The sequence below is a fragment of the Oncorhynchus mykiss genome, chromosome 9, assembly GCF_013265735.2.
Source record: "Oncorhynchus mykiss isolate Arlee chromosome 9, USDA_OmykA_1.1, whole genome shotgun sequence".
NCBI lineage: Eukaryota > Metazoa > Chordata > Actinopteri > Salmoniformes > Salmonidae > Oncorhynchus > Oncorhynchus mykiss.
In genome coordinates this window covers 19,841,952-19,859,719 of record NC_048573.1, presented here as the reverse complement: position 1 = coordinate 19,859,719, position 17,768 = coordinate 19,841,952, and the positions used below count along the sequence as shown (strand labels likewise).

The 17,768-nt window shown below is 46.9% G+C and overlaps 1 protein-coding gene across 2 annotated transcripts in view; it reads right to left on the bottom strand.

The window, feature by feature from the left end:
* Window positions 1-5,999: 5,999 nt before the first annotated feature.
* The window catches only part of LOC110531693 (nectin-4), a 28,009-nt gene continuing 16,240 nt past the window's right edge, over window positions 6,000-17,768 (bottom strand). Inside the window, exons 7-12 of one of the 2 annotated variants that reach the window (XM_036987527.1) lie at window positions 10,307-10,458; window positions 9,882-10,041; window positions 9,695-9,770; window positions 9,235-9,297; window positions 8,894-9,073; window positions 6,000-8,622 (exon numbers count right to left, since the gene is read on the bottom strand). In XM_036987527.1, the coding sequence (XP_036843422.1) occupies window positions 8,179-8,622; window positions 8,894-9,073; window positions 9,235-9,297; window positions 9,695-9,770; window positions 9,882-10,041; window positions 10,307-10,458 (1,075 nt within the window). In that variant the 3' untranslated portion in view covers window positions 6,000-8,178. The remainder of the gene's footprint in view (window positions 8,623-8,893; window positions 9,074-9,234; window positions 9,298-9,694; window positions 9,771-9,881; window positions 10,042-10,306; window positions 10,459-17,768) is intronic. The other variant, XM_036987528.1, reaches the window with a different exon arrangement.

The window sequence follows — 17,768 nt, the reverse complement described above, 5'->3', positions numbered from 1 at the left end:
CTGACAGCGTATACTGTCCGTGGTCTTGAAACAATGTGAGTAGTTGTGTGGTTGAATTTATTCGGCCACTATTTGAGTGACTGTTTGTTCTGGCAAATGTTTATTTGAAACGACCCAATCATATTTTATTCTAACGTGGTTCCTGCTATTGATATTTGCAACCGTTGTGTACGTGTGCTGCTTCTGTGAACCACAGCCGAGGAGTGGTTTAGGACCGTTTGACTCTGTCATCAAGTAATTGCTTCCCCTACATAGGTCTGCAAAAGACAGGTCTCATGTCATGCTCTGTATACACAGGCATCCAAGTTCTCTATATGTATGACGTCAGATCTTTTTCCTCAACTAAGGGCCTATCTCCAATAGTCATGTTTCGCCACTGTTTTCACATGACCATGTGACCACCAGGAAAAACTTGGTCTGCAGAACCTCCTGCTACAGAGCTATAGGTAACTACCAAAATATACTTGAGTAAATGAGAGATACAAAAGCCTTGCTCAGACTGCAGGCCTTAATCCTTAAAGAGCAACTGCCCCTAAAAAGCAACTAATCCCTTTGAAAACAATAGTGTGCAACGGCAGCCCTTAATTAGGGGCGTTCCTCCATGTTCCTCCACACCCCCCTCGAGCATCCCATTGGTTCCTTCATGAATATTTTAAAAACATTTATTCCGATTTTTTTTTTTTTTCATGTGAGCTGTATTACCCTCAGAACCCCTACTTCTCGCAACTATGGAAAATATATGTTGTATGTTTCTGGATGATGCACTATGATGCCTTGTTGACAACATGGGCTCAGGTGTGCAACTACCAGTGGGGTGATACTGGAAAGACCTTTCTGGTAACCACAAGGTAGCTAACTTTTGATAAAGCGAGGCAGGCTAGCTAACGTTTTAGCTAGCATTAGCGTAGCTATATAGCTACCTCATTACAATTTAGGGCATAGCTCATATAAGTTTGAATTGTTATTTGAATTGTTTTACCTTTATTTAACCAGGGTAGTCCATTTAAGAACCAATTCTTATTTACAATGACGGCCTACCCCGGCCAAACCATAACCCGGACAATGCTGGGCCAATTGCGTGCTGCCCTATGGGACACCCAATCACGGCTGAATCACAGCCTCGAATCGAACCAGGGTCTGTAATGACACCTCTAGCACTGAGACACAGTGCCTTAGACCGCTGTGCCACTCGGGAGCCCCGGGTAAAGTTATAATTTGATAATGCTAGCGAGGCTGAATAGCTCGTTACAGGCTAACTGATGTTAGTCTACAAATAAGATTTGCATGTTAATTAGTAGCTAATACAAGTGTATTCTGTATTGTCTAGGGCAGGTATTCCCAAACTGGAGTATGTACGCGTAATGCCGTCAGGGGTATGCCAAATAAAAATGTGATTCACATTTAAAAAATATATATAAACTCAGCAAAAAAGAGTCCTATCACTGTCCACTGCGTTTATTTTCAGCAAATATTTTTATGAACATAACAAGATTCAACAACTGAGACATAAACTGAACAAGTTCCACAGACATGTGACTAACAGAAATTGAATAATGTGTCCCTGAACAAAGGTGGGGTCAAAATCAGAAGTAACAGTCAGTATCTGGTGTGGCCACCAGCTGCATTAAGTACTGCAGTGCATCTCCTCCTCATGGACTGCACCAGATTTGCCAGTTCTTGCTGTGAGATGTTACCCCACTCTTCCACCAAGGCAAGTTCCTGGACATTTCTGGGGGTAATGACCCTAGCCCTCACCCTCTGATCCAACACGTCCCAGACGTGCTCAATGGGATTCAGGTCCAGGATTCAGGTCCGGGTTCTTCGCTGGCCACGGCAGAACACTGACATTCCTGTCTTGCAGGAAGTCACGCACAGAACGAGCAGTATGGCTGGTGGCATTGTCATGCTGGAGGGTCATGTCAGGATGAGCCTGCAGGAAGGGTACCACACGAGGGAGGAGGATGTTTTCCCTGTAACGCACAGCGTTGAGAATGCTTGCAATGACAACGAGCTCAGTCCGATGATGCAATGACACACCGCCCCAGACCATGACGGACCCTCCGCCTCCAAATCGATCCCGTTCCAGAGTACAGGCCTCGGTGTAACGCTCATTCCTTCTACGATAAACGCGAATCCGACATCACCCCTTGTTAGACAAAACCGCGACTCGTCCATGAAGAGCACTGTTTGCCAGTCCTGTCTGGTCTGGCGACGTTGTTGCTGATGATGTCTGGTGAGGACCTGCCTTACAACACGCCTACAAGCCCTCAGTCCAGCCTCTCTCAGCCTATTGAGGACAGTCTGAGCACTGATGGAGAGATTGTGCGTTCCTGTTGTAACTCGGGCAGTTGTTGTTGCCATCCTGTACCTGTCCCGCAGATGTGATGTTCGGATGTACCGATCCTGTGCAGGTTTTGTTCCACGTGGTCTGCCACTGCGAGGACAATCATCTGTCTGTCCTGTCTCCTTGTAGCGCTGTCTTAGGTGTCTCATAGTACGGACATTACAATTTATTGCCCTGGCCACATCTGCAGTCCTCATGCCTCCTTGCAGCTTGCCTAAGGCACGTTCACGCAGATGAGCAGGAACCCTGGGCATCTTTCTTTTGGTGTTTTTCAGAGTCAGTGGCCTCTTTAGTGTCCTACGCTTTCATAACTGTGACCTCAATTGCCTACCATCTGTAAGCTGTTAGTGTCTTAACGACCGCTCCACAGGTGCATGTTCATTAATTGTTTATGGTTCATTGAACAAGCATGGGAAACAGTGTTTAACCCCTTTTATAATGACGATCTGTGAAATTATTTGGATTTTTACAAATTTTCTTTGAAAGATAAGGTCCTGAAAAGGGGATGTTTATATATATATATATATATATATATATATATATAAACAAAAAAACAGTACATTTATATTTTCCAACAGGGCTATACATTTGGGTGAGGTTTTTTTATCGCCTGAATAGCCTAGTTTCACTGCCAAAAATAAAAATTAAACCATCTAGTGGTCAGCGAAATAACAACACAATGTCAAGTACAGGTAGTCTAGTCAAATAATTAACATCCAATCACATTAACCCGTTACTCTCTGACGGGAATCCTTCACTCTTGTGCAGGCATTTAGAAACAAAACATGACAATTTGAAAAATAAGCCAAAAATTAGCTTGACCCGAGTTACTGCCTGATGACAGATGGCTTTATCAACAACGGTAATGTCTTTATTGAAGATTCATCTCTTCAGTAGGACCTATGATTGAGTGCAGTCTGGCCCAGGAGTGTGAAGGTGAACGGAAAGGCACTGGAGCAACGAACAGCCCTTGCTGTCTCTGCCTGGCTGGTTCCCCTCTCTCAACCTGGATTCTCTGCCTCAAACCCTATTACAGGGGCTGAGTCACTGGCTTACTGGTGCTCTTCCATGCCATCCCTAGGAGGGGTGCGTCACTTGAGTGGGTTGAGTCACTGACGTGATTTTCCTGTCCAGGTTTGCACCCTCCCTGGGTTGTGCCCTGGGGGAGATCTTCGTGGGCTATACTCGGCCTTGTCTCAGGATGTCAAGTTGGTGGTTGGAGATATCCCTCTAGTGCTGTGGGGCTGTGCTTTGGCAAAGTGGGTGGGGTTATATCCTTCCTGTTTGGTCCTGTCCAGGGATATCGTCCAACGGGGCCACAGTGTCTCCCGACCCCTCCTGTTTCAGCCTCCAGTATTTATGCTGCAGTAGTTTGTGTCAGAGGGCTAGGGTCAGTCTGTTACATCTGGAGTATTTCTCCTGTCTTATCCGGTGTCCTGTGTGAATTTAAGTATTCTCGCACTCACTCACACACACACACACACACACACACACAGAGGACCTGAGCCCTAGGACGATGCCTCAGGACTACCTCGCCTGATGACTCCTTGCTGTCCCCAGTCCACCTGGTTGTGCCGCTGCTCCAGTTTAAACTGTTCTGCCTGCGGCTATGGAACCCTGACCTGTTCACTGGGCGTGCTACCTGTCCCAGACCTGCTGTTTTCATCTCTCTAGAGACAGCAGGAGCGGTAGAGATACTCTAAATGATCGGCTATGAAAAGCCAACTGACATTTACTCCTGAAGTGCTGACCTGTTGCACCCTCGACAACCACTGTGATTATTATTATTTGACCCTGCTGGTCATCTATGAACATTTGAACATCTTGGCCATGTTCTGTTATAATCTCCACCCGGCACAGCCAAAAAGAGGACTGGCCACCCCTCACAACCTGGTTCCTCTAGGTTTCTTCCTAGGCTCTTTTCCTTGCCACCATGCTTCTTCACCTGCATTGCATGCTGTTTGGGGTTTTAGGCTGGGTTTCTGTACAGCACTTTGTGACATCAGCTGATGTAAGGGCTTTATAAATACATTTGATTGATAATGTCTTGTCATCTAAAAAAAATACCCGGGTTGATATAAACAAAAATATAAAAACAGAAATAAACGCAACATGCAACAGTTTCAAAGATTTTTCTGAGTTACAGTTCATATAAGGAAATCAGTCAATTGAAATAAATAAATTAGGCCCTAATCTATGTATTTCACATGACTAGGAATACAGATATGATAGGGGTGTGGATAAGAATAGCAGTCAGTATCTGGTGTGAGTGTGACCACCATTTGCTTTCTGCAGCATGACACATCTCCTTCGCATTTAGTTGATCAGGCTGTTGATTGTGTCCTGTGGAATGTTGTCCCACTCCTCTTCAATGTGCGAAGTTGCTGTATATTGGCAGAAACTGGAACACGCTGTCATACATGGGTGACATATCTGGTGAGTATGCAGGCCGTGGAAGAACTGGGACATTTCAGCTTCCAGGAATTGTGTCCAGATCCTTGCGACATGAGGCCGTGCATTATCATGCTGAAACACGAGGTGATGGCGGCGGATGGATGACACAATGGGCCTCGGGATTTTGGGCTGTCCATACCATAACCCTCCTGCCACCATGGGGAACCGCTCGCCCACACAACGCCATACACGTGGTCTGCAGTTGTGAGGTCAGTTGGACGTACTGCCAAATTCTCTAAAACAACATTGGAGGCGGTTTATGGTAGAGAAATTAACAATCAATTCTCTGCAGTTAGCATGCAAATTGCACGCTCCCTCAAAACTTGATACATTTGTGTCATTGTGTTGTGTGACAAAACTGCACATTTTAGAGTAGCCTTTTATTGTGCACCTGTGGAATGATCATGCTGTTTAATCAGCTTCTTTATATGCCACACCTGTCAGGTGGATGGATTATCTTGGAAAAAGAGAAATGCTCACTAACAGGAATGTGCTGGCTTCTGATTAAATTAGCTTTTTGTGCATAATGGAACATATCTGTAATATTTTATTTCAGCTCACCCGGAGGCTTCTAAAAAATCCTGCTATGCCCTCCGACGAACCATCAAACAGGAAAAGTGTCAATACAAGGCTAAGATTGAATCGTACTACACCGGCTCCGACGCTCTTCTTATGTGGCAGGGCTTGCAAACTATTACAGACTACAAAGGGAAGCACAGTCACGAGCTGCCCAGTGACACGAGCCTACCAGACGAGCTAAATCACTTCTATGCTTGCTTCGAGGCATGCATGAGAGCATCAGCTGTTCCGGACGACTGTGTGATCACACTCTCCGTAGTCGACGTGAGTAAGACCTTATAACAGGTCAACATACACAAGGCCGCGGGGCCAGACGGATTACCATGACGTGTGCTCCGGGCATGTGCTGACCAACTGGCAGGTGTCTTCACTGACATTTTCAACATGTCCCTGACTGAGTTTGTAATATCAACATGTTTCAAGCAGACCACCATAGTCCCTGTGCCCAAGAACACGAAGGCAACCTGCCTAAATGACTACGGACCCATAGCACTCACATCCGTAGCCATAAGGTGCTTTGAAAGGCTATCAAGGCTATCATGGTCCAAACACACCAAGACAGTTGTGAAGAGGAGCACGACGGCACCTTTACCCCCTCAGGAGACTGAACAGATTTGTCATTGGTCCCCAGATCCTCGAAAAGTGACCGGTTGCATCCTGACCGGTTGCATCACCAACTGGTATGGCAACTGCTTGTCATCTGACCGTAAGGCGCTACAGAGGGTAGTGCGTACGGTCCAGTACATTACCGTGGCCAAACTTCCTGACATCCAGTACCTAGGCGGTGTCATTGGAAGGCCCAAAAATGGTCAAAGACTCCAGTCACCCAAGTCATAGACTGTTCTCTCTGCTACCGCACGGCAAGCGGTACCAGAACGCCAAGTCTAGGACGAAAAGGCTCTTTAACAGCTTCTACCCCCAATCCATAAGACTTCTGAACAGTTAATTAAATGGCCACCCGGACTACTTACATTGAAAACTGTTGAGCGTGAAAAACCCAGCCGCATTGCCGTTCTTAACACAAACCAGTACGCATTGGCACCTACTACCATACCCAGTTTAAAGGCACTTAAATATTTTGTCTTGCCCATTCACCCTCTGAATGGCACATAAACACAATCCATGTCTCAATTGTCTCAAGGCTTAAAAATACTTATTTAACCTGTCTCCTCCCCTTCATCTACACTAATTGAAGTGGATTAACAAGTGACATCAATAAGGGATCACAGCTTTCACCTGGATTTACCTTGTCAGTCTGTCATGGAAAGAGCAGGTGTTCATAATGTTTTGTACACTCAGTGCATGTAGGTAATACATTCACTTAGAGATAGCGTTACAGTATTATACAAAGGAAAAGAGTTAAAAACCACGGAATGATACCACTGCTCTCCTAAAGAAGAATGTGTGTGTGAGTCCAACGTTTCATACATGGAAGCCTGTGCATAAAATACAATTACAGCAGTGGAGGCTGATGGGAGGAGCTATAGGAGGACTGGCTCATTGTAATGGCTGAAAAGGAATGATGGAACGGTATGAAACACATTGCACATATGGAAACCACATGTTTGACTCCGTTCCATCTATACCATTCCAGCCATTACAATGAACCCATCCTCCTATAGCTCCTCCCACCAGCCTCCACTGAATTACAAGTATATGTGTACAAACCTGTGAAATACAGTAAGATGTTCCCAGGAACATGGCATGAAAGAAACACTTATGTACAGCATGAAATTGCATCCTATTCCCTATCTAGTGCACTACTTTTGCCCAGGGCTCATAGGGCTCTGGTCAAAAGTAGTGCATTATGTAGGGAATAAGGTGTCATTTTGGCCGCACTCAAGTCATTATAATACAGTAGATTCAAACATAATACTATTTTGGCCTACAAAGCAAAGGCTATTTTTACTGTATTCATACAAACAAAGGCATATTGCAGTTATCTTGTCTGTGGCGTAAGAAAATAGAAGAACAATACTTTTTCCCACTTCTAGTACATTTACACATAGGCTCTCACTGTGCTCAGGTGTCAGATGCTTTTTTTTAACCTCTTGTCTAAAATGCAGTCTTCAGCTTTTGACATCTTAGACTACAGCGAGTTCAAAGTTTGTGCACACCCACGTTTCATGGCAAGGATGGGTATTCTCCAGATAAACTCCTCCCACACGTCAAGTCAAAAAGATGGACTCCGTCTTAGGGTGAACAGAACACTACGGGATGTATCCTCATCTAGAAGGAAGGAGGGTGGAAGTTCGCCAACATGGATTCCACTAGGCAGGCTCTATTGGTGCGTAGTTGATATTCTAATCTTGCACCTTAGTCCTGTCACCAAGTCGTTGTAGCAAAAAAGCTTTACAATAATAAAGCACGGCAGTCTCTTAGTTCCTCTCAGTTGGATGCTTCCTGGGCCTGGAGGGATTATTATTGCTGTGATACAAAGACTACTTTGGTCTGTCTATGTCCAACCTGACATTCATGTGCTTTTAATTTGACATCACGCGTGTCCAGCTTCTCCCCTGTGATATGTATGTGTTACATATTTGTATCTCTACGCCAAGGAGTCTTTCTTGAAAGAAGCTTTACTTGCTGATCATAAATGTCTGAGCGCTTGAGGCGAAGGTGGAGGTATATTTCAGAAGTGAAAAGTAGGTAAACTGGCTGCCACCGAGGTATGCCACCAACGACCTTGTATCCCAAACAGTCACAACCAATCACATACAAAGCACTGTTAGAGTGGTGTTGTGTAGCAAAGTGTGCCTCATCGTAGAATATGTCACCGGCCCTTACCCAGCCCTACCGCCCTATACAATCTGGGCCTTGTGGATGAAGGAGGCGTGTGGTGATGAGGTGAGGAGGATGCCATTGGGCTGGTATTTGGGGAGCGGTTTGGGTCTCAATGTTCCATTGTTCTGCTGGAAGTGAGGGTTGAGTCCACATTCTACTTCTGAGATCTGAGAACTGTTGGTCTTGCTGTCCTGGTCTTCTGACCTCCCCTGATCCAACGGACTCATCCTCGGGCACGTTTCCCACTCCCCCTCCACACCTTCATCCTCGTCTTCGTCGTCTGTGATGGGCGGGTTGTTGCAACTGAGAGGGGAGTGGGTGTTCCTGCTACCGGGCCCCTGTCGTATATGTAAACCCCACTCCGTTGGGATGATGGCACTGCCGGTCAGGGACCTCAGCAGCTCGACGGACTGTTCCATGGGGAAGGGAGAGGGTTGGAGAGGGGGGTGGAGATGGTTTGACTGTGAGACAAGTGGTAAATATGTGGTTAGATAAAGGAAAATACGACTCATCCATAACTATAGATCATTTGAGTATCTCTAGCAATCTCTACTAAACCTATGAGTTTAAAAGGTTTACAAGAAATTGAGTATGCCATTGGTGATGCCTCAAGTCTAGCATTGCATCAGAAATTGCAACCATGATTTCTGAAAGAACAGTGAATTTATAAAAATTATTCTGAATTTTGCAACCCCCCCCCCCCCCCCCCCCCACACACACACACACACTTACCAAAGACATGGTGCTGTTCTGCTCATTTGACTCCACCCTAAGTCTGTTCTCCTCCTCTCTGTCCATGGCTCTGCTCTCCCTCCCTCTTCGTGAAGAATTGTACAGAACAGGTCGACCCAGGTAGTCTAGCCCCCCGCCCCCTACCAGAGTAGATCGACTCTCCCTAATGCGCCCTTGCTCCTGTGTGTGAAGGAAAGGGAGAAAAAGATCACTTTAAACAAATGTTAAAATTAGAATGAGATTTGCCTGCCCTGCGCAGCTCAGAACTTAGCGGCCATGCATCTGGAGGCTAAATCAGAGGTCTCCCTCACATGCAGAGAAAGAGTGAAATGGAGACTGACCACTACGGAGGACAGACTGGTCCGCAGTGTCCCCTCCACTCTGAGAGGGATATCCTCCTCTGTCTAAAAGAACAGGGGATAAGAAAGAGAGGGAAGGGAGAGAGGGAGGGAGGGGGGAGAGAATGAGACAGGGACATAGAGTGAGGGAGAGAGAGAAAAAAATGACCATATTAACTTCAAGCAAATAGATAATGCTCATGGAAGTGCTAGTATTTATTTACAGAATGACAGCATGCCTAGACCACAGACCAGTGGAGGCTAGTTGGAGGAGCTATAGGAGGACGGGCTCATTGTAATGGCTGGAATGGAATAAATAGAACGGTATCAGACATGAAAACCATATGTTTGACTCGGTTCCATTTATTTCATTCCAGCCATTATAATGAGCCCATCCTCCTATAGCTCCTCCCACCAGCCTCCACTGCCACATACTGTAAGATATGGTGATTTAATATCCTACCTGTCCTCTAGTGTCCATACTGACTGAGTTCATTTTCCTGAAAGATGCCTGTCTGGAGAGAGTACTGATCTCCTCCCTGAGAGACAGAGGCATTGTAAAATATTCGGAATTACTGTTTCGGCGTAACATTTATCCTTAAGATTCTATAACGATTTTAGGGGAGTTACTGTAAAGTTTGAAAACATACTTCCTCACAGTGAGTTCCCTCGACAGTTTCTTGTTCTTGCGTTTGTGGTGACGGGTCACAGAGATGACTATGATGATCATGACTAGAAGCAGTACTCCGGCCACTCCTCCCACTATTACCATCAGGAGACTGTCGAACGACGCCTGCTTCTGAGGCAACTCTGAGGGAGAAGGACAATAGGAAGTGATGTCATATTCAAAGAGATACAGAAATACACATCATTTTGAAAATGTGTGTGTGATTGTATAAACTGGCTTTGTTAGCTAAACTTCTTTGTTTAACAGAACAAAGGTATTTCACAGAATTTTGTTTCAGGATACAAAAATAAATGAAAAATAAAATACAACATATATATCCAGGACTAAAGTAAGACAATTATTACTCATTCAATATCACTCTCTAACATGAGTGATAGCCCAACCTACCTGTCACAGTGATCTCCACCTCTGCGTTATCCGCCCCCACAGAGTTCATGGCCACACATTGGTAGATGCCAGCGTCCGTCAGGACGAGGGGCCGATTAAACAGCAAGGATCCATTCCCTGTGGTCACGCCCTCTGGTAAGTCTCTGCCCTTTCTGCACATAACAGAAATACTATAGCACTTAACATTGGGTTTAACAGAACAGTACTGTTTATATCTTACAATAATGGTCTGAATGCCATAACTCTATAAACACCCAACAACACCACAAGGTACTTAATTGAACCTGAATGCACCCCTTTAACACACCCATCAGTAACGCACAAAACATCGCATTCAAAACAACAACACTAACCGCAATGTCATAGCAACACAGCCCAAAATAATATTGACTATGGATCACCAACCACACTTCCCTGATAGGACCACAACAGTGATATAAAGAAAAACATGACTAAGAATTTGTGGGCGCAACAAATTCATTAAAATGGCTTTTTCTGACCACTACTGAGCTGTGTTTTGGACCTTTTGAACATACCCCCATTTGAGCAGGAGGAACCAGAAACAGGAACCGTACAGTTTTGCATATAGATATAGATCACACAGCATGATTATGTTCCAAACAAATCCAATTCCTTACCCCCATACCTCCCCACTCCTTCTTCCCCTTCCCCAGTTCCTTGTCTTTCATCCCTCCTTTTCGTGGCCCACACTCTTCCCTTTACCCCCCCCCCTTCCCCTCCCCTCCCTCTTGTGAAACTGTCTCTTCTGTCTGCCCTTGCACAAGCTGCAACACGACACTATGACAGCAGGGTTATTACTTCTGCTGCTGCTTTGCATTGACAAGTACAAAGAAGGAAACTGGTTTTCCCACTGCAACGGGCGTGTGTGTGTGTGTGTGTGTGTTAGGATGAGTACGAAAGTTTTTGATCAAGTAAGGAGAGATTGAATGTAAAAAAGAGATCTGGGTCTTAAGTATGAAAGTGTGAGATAGAGGTGAGTCAGTGTGTGTGTGTGTGTTTGTGGGGGGGGGGGGGGGGGGGGGGGGGGGGGTTGTGGGTGTCTTGTGTCTTTGTACTTTCGTGTGTGTGGTATATATCTGTTACTCACACGCAAACACACCTTACTGTAGGTGTGTTCATGTGACTAACAGCTTTAGACTTGGTGACAAATTTCTCACACGATCTAGTAAACCACATATAAAAATATAGAAAACATAATTAATCATACTCAATCATAACTTCTATAAATCTAACCAGACATACAGCCTGACACACATGAGACACTTTCCCTAAAGGCCCATCTGTAATTTTATTAAGAATTATTAATTTTCAATAGATGGTTCGTTTTACCTCCACCCTCTACCACACCCAGAGAATGGTTTAATCCACCTAACAGCAGGATGCCTTCCAAACGCTGCCAGAAAAATTACTCAAGTGAAAAACCACAAGAACTTCAGTCAGCTCTCTCTGCCTTCATTGGATTACTTTAGCACTGTCGGCAATCATCACCGTGAATGACAATATATCTGAGATAGATGTTCCATTTGAACTGTCCCTGAACCAAAAGTGTATTACTATTTATCTAACCTTTATTTAAAAACCTCACAGGAGGTTGGTGGCACCTTAATTGGGGAGGGCGGGATCGTGTTAATGGCTTGAGCGGACTCAGTGGAATGGTCAAATACATGCCATCCATTCCAGCCATTATTATGAGCCGTCCTCCCCTCAGTAGCCTCCACTGTACTACATGCTCCGGGAACTTTGGCAACTATTGAAGGGGTATTTCACCTTGACATATAGTCATTACTATATCATCAACATCACATTTATCCAAACTACAAGCTAGAACATTTTCATTTCACTGATAGAATCGGGAAGTTTCGACTCCCTGTGTATTGGTCTGCTCATAGTGAACCTCAAAGTCCGGCATTCATAGTGAATACTGATACCGCAAGCTAGGTAGAGGAGACGTGCACAAAAACTTGAATAATGGTGTTGTTTACTTCGACCGACCAACACACAGTAATCTCAGGACTTCTTTAGGCAAGATTTTTTTTTAGAAAACGTTTATTTTTCACTGTTTGTCCTCATGCCCGTGTGATGTTCTATGCCTGGCTGTCCTAATTACAAACAAGCGTCATATTTCACCATTCTACCTACAAGACTCACCCTGATTCTGCGGCTATCAAGAATGATGCGGTGACCTAAAGATTATCAGGCTGAACTGATGGGGAATCCATTTCGATGACAGCTGAGAAGTGATGCGATACCATCAATTTCCCCCCCTTCACAACAAAACAGAAGATTCTCAATTAGAGGTGACCTAACGTTAGCTAGCTTGCTAGCCTAGCGGGATGAGTTAGCTAGCTAACGTTGCAGTCCTGTATTGAACTCTGAAAGCCAATCAGCTAAATCATATAGCTATCTACAGTATCTTTCAGTATACACACGGTCAATCAATTTCGCCTATGCCATGGTGGTCACTGCTGGACTGGTAACTTAACTACCTTCAGCAGAGTAAACATGTTTGTTTATTTGTTCTATCTTTGACTGACGTTAGCTGACGTAAGATAGCTAATGTTACCAAATAAAGTATCTCAATTTGGTAGCCATTTATTCCACCCTTGTCTGGAAAACACTCCGTTACTAAAAATAGAATTGTCCATACAGCTAACTGTTGGTGGCAATGATGAATCTGTATAAATCTATGGTTGGTTCTCAGCCAGTCTCAGCTGGCTAGCAATCTTGTTGTCCATTTTGTGACGCTAGTTAGATAACAGCAAGCTGACAGTATTGGAAGGTCCATGTTAGGTATGCATAGCTAGCCAGTCTAATAGAGATCAATGCAATTAAGTGTAGTGGTTAAATTGTGTATTGCTGTGCATTTTCTTGTTGTCATGTATTGTCATGTTGTGTCCTGTTCCTGTTCTTTCTCTTCACCCTGTCTCCCTCTGCTGGTCGTATTAGGTTACCTTTTCTTCCCCTCTTTCCCCCAGCTGTTCCTTGTCTTCTCTAACTACCTCGTTCACCCCTTTTCCCACCTGTTCCCTTTTTCCCTCTGATTAGGTCTCTATATCTCTCTGTTTCTGCTTCTGTCTTTGTCGGATTCTCGTTTGTGTTACTCATGCCTGAACCAGACTATCGTCGTGTTTGCTGCAACCTTGTCCTGTCGGAATCTGCCTGTCCATCTGAGCCTACGTGTGTTTCGTCATTAAAGAAACTCTGTTTTGTTAATTCGCTTTTGGGTCCTCATTCACGCACCTGACAGAAGAATCCGACCAAGAATGGACCCAGCGACTTCGGCTCCTCTCCACTCAGCCGTCGAGATCCAGGGAGCGATGCTAGGCAGACACAAGCAGGAATTGTCTGCTGCTCGACATGCCGTTGAGACCCTGGCCACCCAAGTCTCCAACCTCACAGAACAGGTTCACCATCTCCGCCTCGATCCACCGGCCACTTCCAGGGCTTTCGAATCTCCGGAGCCCAGAATCAATAACCCGCCGTGTTACTCTGGGGAGCCCACTGAATGCCGCTCGTTCCTCACCCAGTGTGATATTGTGTTTTCTCTCCAGCCCAACACTTACTCCAGGAGCACTGCTCGTATCGCCTATGTCATATCTCTCCTTACTGGACGGGCTCGTGAGTGGGGCACGGCAATCTGGGAGGCAAGGGCTGAGTGTACTAACTAGTATCAGGACTTTAAGGAGGAGATGATACGGGTTTTTGATCGATCTGTTTTTGGGGAGGAGGCTTCCAGGGTCCTGTCTTCCCTATGTCAAGGTAATCGATCCATAACAGACTACTCTATTGAGTTTCGCACTCTTGCTGCCTCCAGTGGCTGGAACGAGTCGGCTTTGCTCGCTCGTTTTCTGGAGGGTCTCCGCGCAGAGGTAAAGGATGAGATTCTCTCCCGGGAGGTTCCTTCCAGCGTGGATTCCTTGATTGAACTCGCTATTCGCATTGAGCGACGGGTTGATCTTCGTCACCGAGCTCGTGGAAAGGAGCTCGCGTTCTCCGTTGCCCCCCTCTCCGCATCACTACCATCTTCCTCTGCCGGCTCGGGTGCTGAGCCTATGCAGCTGGGAGGTATCCGCATCTCGACTAAAGAGAGGGAACGGAGAATCACCAACCGCCTCTGTCTCTATTGCGGTTCCGCTGGTCATTTTGTCACTTCATGTCCAGTAAAAGCCAGAGCTCATCAGTAAGCGGAGGGCTACTGGTGAGCGCTACTACTCCTGTCTCTCCAAGATCCTGCACTACCTTGTCGGTCCATCTACGCTGGACCGGTTCGTCAGCTTCCTGCAGTGCCTTGATAGACTCTGGGGCGGAGGGCTGTTTTATGGACGAGACCTGGGCTCGGGAACATGACATTCCCCTCAGACAGTTAAGGGAGCCCACGGCCTTGTTCGCCTTGGATGGTAGTCCTCTCCCCAGGATTCAGCGTGAGACGCTACCTTTAACCCTCACTGTCTCTGGTAATCATAGCGAAACCATTTCTTTTTTAATTTTTCGTTCACCTTTTACACCTGTTGTTTTGGGCCATCCCTGGCTAGTTTGTCATAATCCTTCCATTAATTGGTCTAGTAATTCTATCCTCTCCTGGAACGTCTCTTGTCATGTGAAATGTTTAATGTCTGCTGTCCCTCCTGTTTCCTCCGTCTCTTCTTCACAGGAGGAGCCTGGTGATTTGACAGGGGTGCCGGAGGAATATCACGATCTGCGCACGGTGTTCAGTCGGTCCAGGGCCACCTCTCTTCCTCCACACCGGTCGTATGATTGTAGTATTGATCTCCTTCCGGGAACCACTCCCCCCCGGGGTAGACTATACTCTCTGTCGGCTCCCGAACGTAAGGCTCTCGAAGATTATTTGTCTGTAGCTCTTGCCGCCGGTACCATAGTCCCCTCCTCCTCTCCCGCCGGAGCGGGGTTTTTTTTTTGTTAAGAAGAAGGACGGGTCCCTGCGCCCCTGCATAGATTATCGAGGGCTGAATGACATAACAGTGAAGAATCGTTATCCGCTTCCTCTTATGTCTTCAGCCTTCGAGATCCTGCAGGGAGCCAGGTTTTTCACTAAGTTGGACCTTCGTAACGCTTACCATCTCGTGCGCATCAGGGAGGGGGACGAGTGGAAGACGGCGTTTAACACTCCGTTAGGGCACTTTGAATACCGGGTTCTTCCTTTCGGCCTCGCTAACGCTCCAGCTGTCTTTCAGGCATTAGTCAATGATGTCCTGAGAGACATGCTGAACATCTTTGTTTTCGTTTACCTTGACGATATCCTGATTTTTTCACCGTCACTCCAGATTCATGTTCAGCACGTTCGACGTGTCCTCCAGCGCCTTTTAGAGAATTGTCTTTTTGTGAAGGCTGAGAAGTGCACTTTTCATGCCTCCTCCGTCACATTTCTCGGTTCTGTTATTTCCGCTGAAGGCATTAAGATGGATCCCGCTAAGGTCCAAGCTGTCATTGATTGGCCCGTCCCTAAGTCACGCATCGAGCTGCAGCGCTTTCTCGGCTTCGCGAACTTCTATCGTCGTTTCATCCGTAATTTCGGTCAGGTGGCAGCTCCTCTCACAGCCCTTACTTCTGTCAAGACGTGCTTTAAGTGGTCCGTTTCCGCCCAGGGAGCTTTTGATCTCCTCAAGAATCGTTTTACATCCGCACCTATCCTTGTTACACCTGACGTCTCTAGACAGTTCGTTGTCGAGGTTGACGCGTCAGAGGTGGGCGTGGGAGCCATTCTTTCTCAGCGCTCCCTCTCTGACGACAAGGTCCATCCTTGCGCGTATTTTTCTCATCGCCTGTCGCCGTCGGAACGTAACTATGATGTGGGAAACCGCGAACTGCTCGCCATCCGCTTAGCCCTAGGCGAATGGCGACAGTGGTTGGAGGGGGCGACCGTTCCTTTTGTCGTTTGGACTGACCATAGGAACCTTGAGTACATCCGTTCTGCCAAACGACTTAATGCGCGTCAGGCGCGCTGGGCGCTGTTTTTCGCTCGTTTCGAGTTCGTGATTTCTTATCGTCCGGGCTCTAAGAACACCAAGCCTGATGCTTTATCTCGTCTCTTCAGTTCTTCAGTAGCCTCCACTGACCCCGAGGGGATTCTCCCTGAGGGGCGTGTTGTCGGGTTGACTGTCTAGGGAATTGAGAGGCAGGTAAAGCAAGCACTCACTCACACACCGTCGCCGCGCGCTTGTCCTAGGAACCTTCTTTTCGTTCCCGTTCCTACTCGTCTGGCCGTTCTTCAGTGGGCTCACTCTGCCAAGTTAGCCGGCCACCCTGGCGTTCGGGGTACGCTTGCTTCCATTCGCCAGCGTTTTTGGTGGCCCACCCGGGAGCATGACACGCGTCGTTTCGTGGCTGCTTGTTCGGTCTGCGCGCAGACTAAGTCCGGTAACTCCCCTCCTGCCGGCCGTCTCAGGCCGCTTCCCATTCCCTCTCGACCGTGGTCTCACATCGCCTTAGATTTTGTCACCGGACTGCCTTCGTCAGCGGGGAAGACTGTTATTCTTACGGTTGTCGATAGGTTCTCTAAGGCGGCTCATTTTATTCCCCTTGCTAAGCTTCCTTCTGCTAAAGAGACGGCACAAATCATCATCGAGAATGTTTTCAGAATTCATGGCCTTCCGTCAGACGTCGTTTCGGACAGAGGTCCGCAATTCACGTCTCAATTTTGGAGGGAGTTTTGCCATTTGATTGGGGCTTCCGTCAGTCTCTCTTCCGGCTTTCACCCCCAGTCTAACGGTCAAGCAGAACGGGCCAATCAGACTATTGGTCGCATCTTACGCAGTCTTTCTTTTCGCAACCCTGCGTCTTGGTCAGAACAGCTCCCCTGGGCAGAATACGCCCACAACTCGCTTCCTTCGTCTGCGACCGGGCTATCTCCTTTTCAGAGTAGCCTCGGGTACCAGCCTCCGCTGTTCTCATCTCAGTTCGCCGAGTCCAGCGTCCCCTCCGCTCAGGCTTTTGTCCAACGTTGCGAGCGCACCTGGAAGAGGGTCAGGTCTGCACTTTGCCGTTATAGGGCGCAGACTGTGAGAGCTGCTAATAAGCGTAGAACTAAGAGTCCTAGATATTGTCGCGGTCAGAGAGTTTGGCTCTCCACTCAGAACCTTCCCCTTAAGACAGCTTCTCGCAAGTTGACCCCGCGGTTCATTGGTCCGTTCCGTATTTCTCAGATCATTAATCCTGTCGCAGTGCGACTTCTTCTTCCGCGATATCTTCGTCGCGTCCACCCGGTCTTCCATGTCTCCTGTGTTAAGCCCGTTCTTCGCGCCCCCGCTCGTCTCCCCCCCCCCCCCCCCCCCCCATCCTTGTCGAGGGCGCACCTATCTACAGGGTCCGTAAGATTTTGGACATGCGTCCTCGGGGCCGTGGTCACCAGTACCTAGTGGATTGGGAGGGGTACGGTCCTGAGGAGAGGAGTTGGGTTCCCTCTCGGGACGTGCTGGACCGTTCG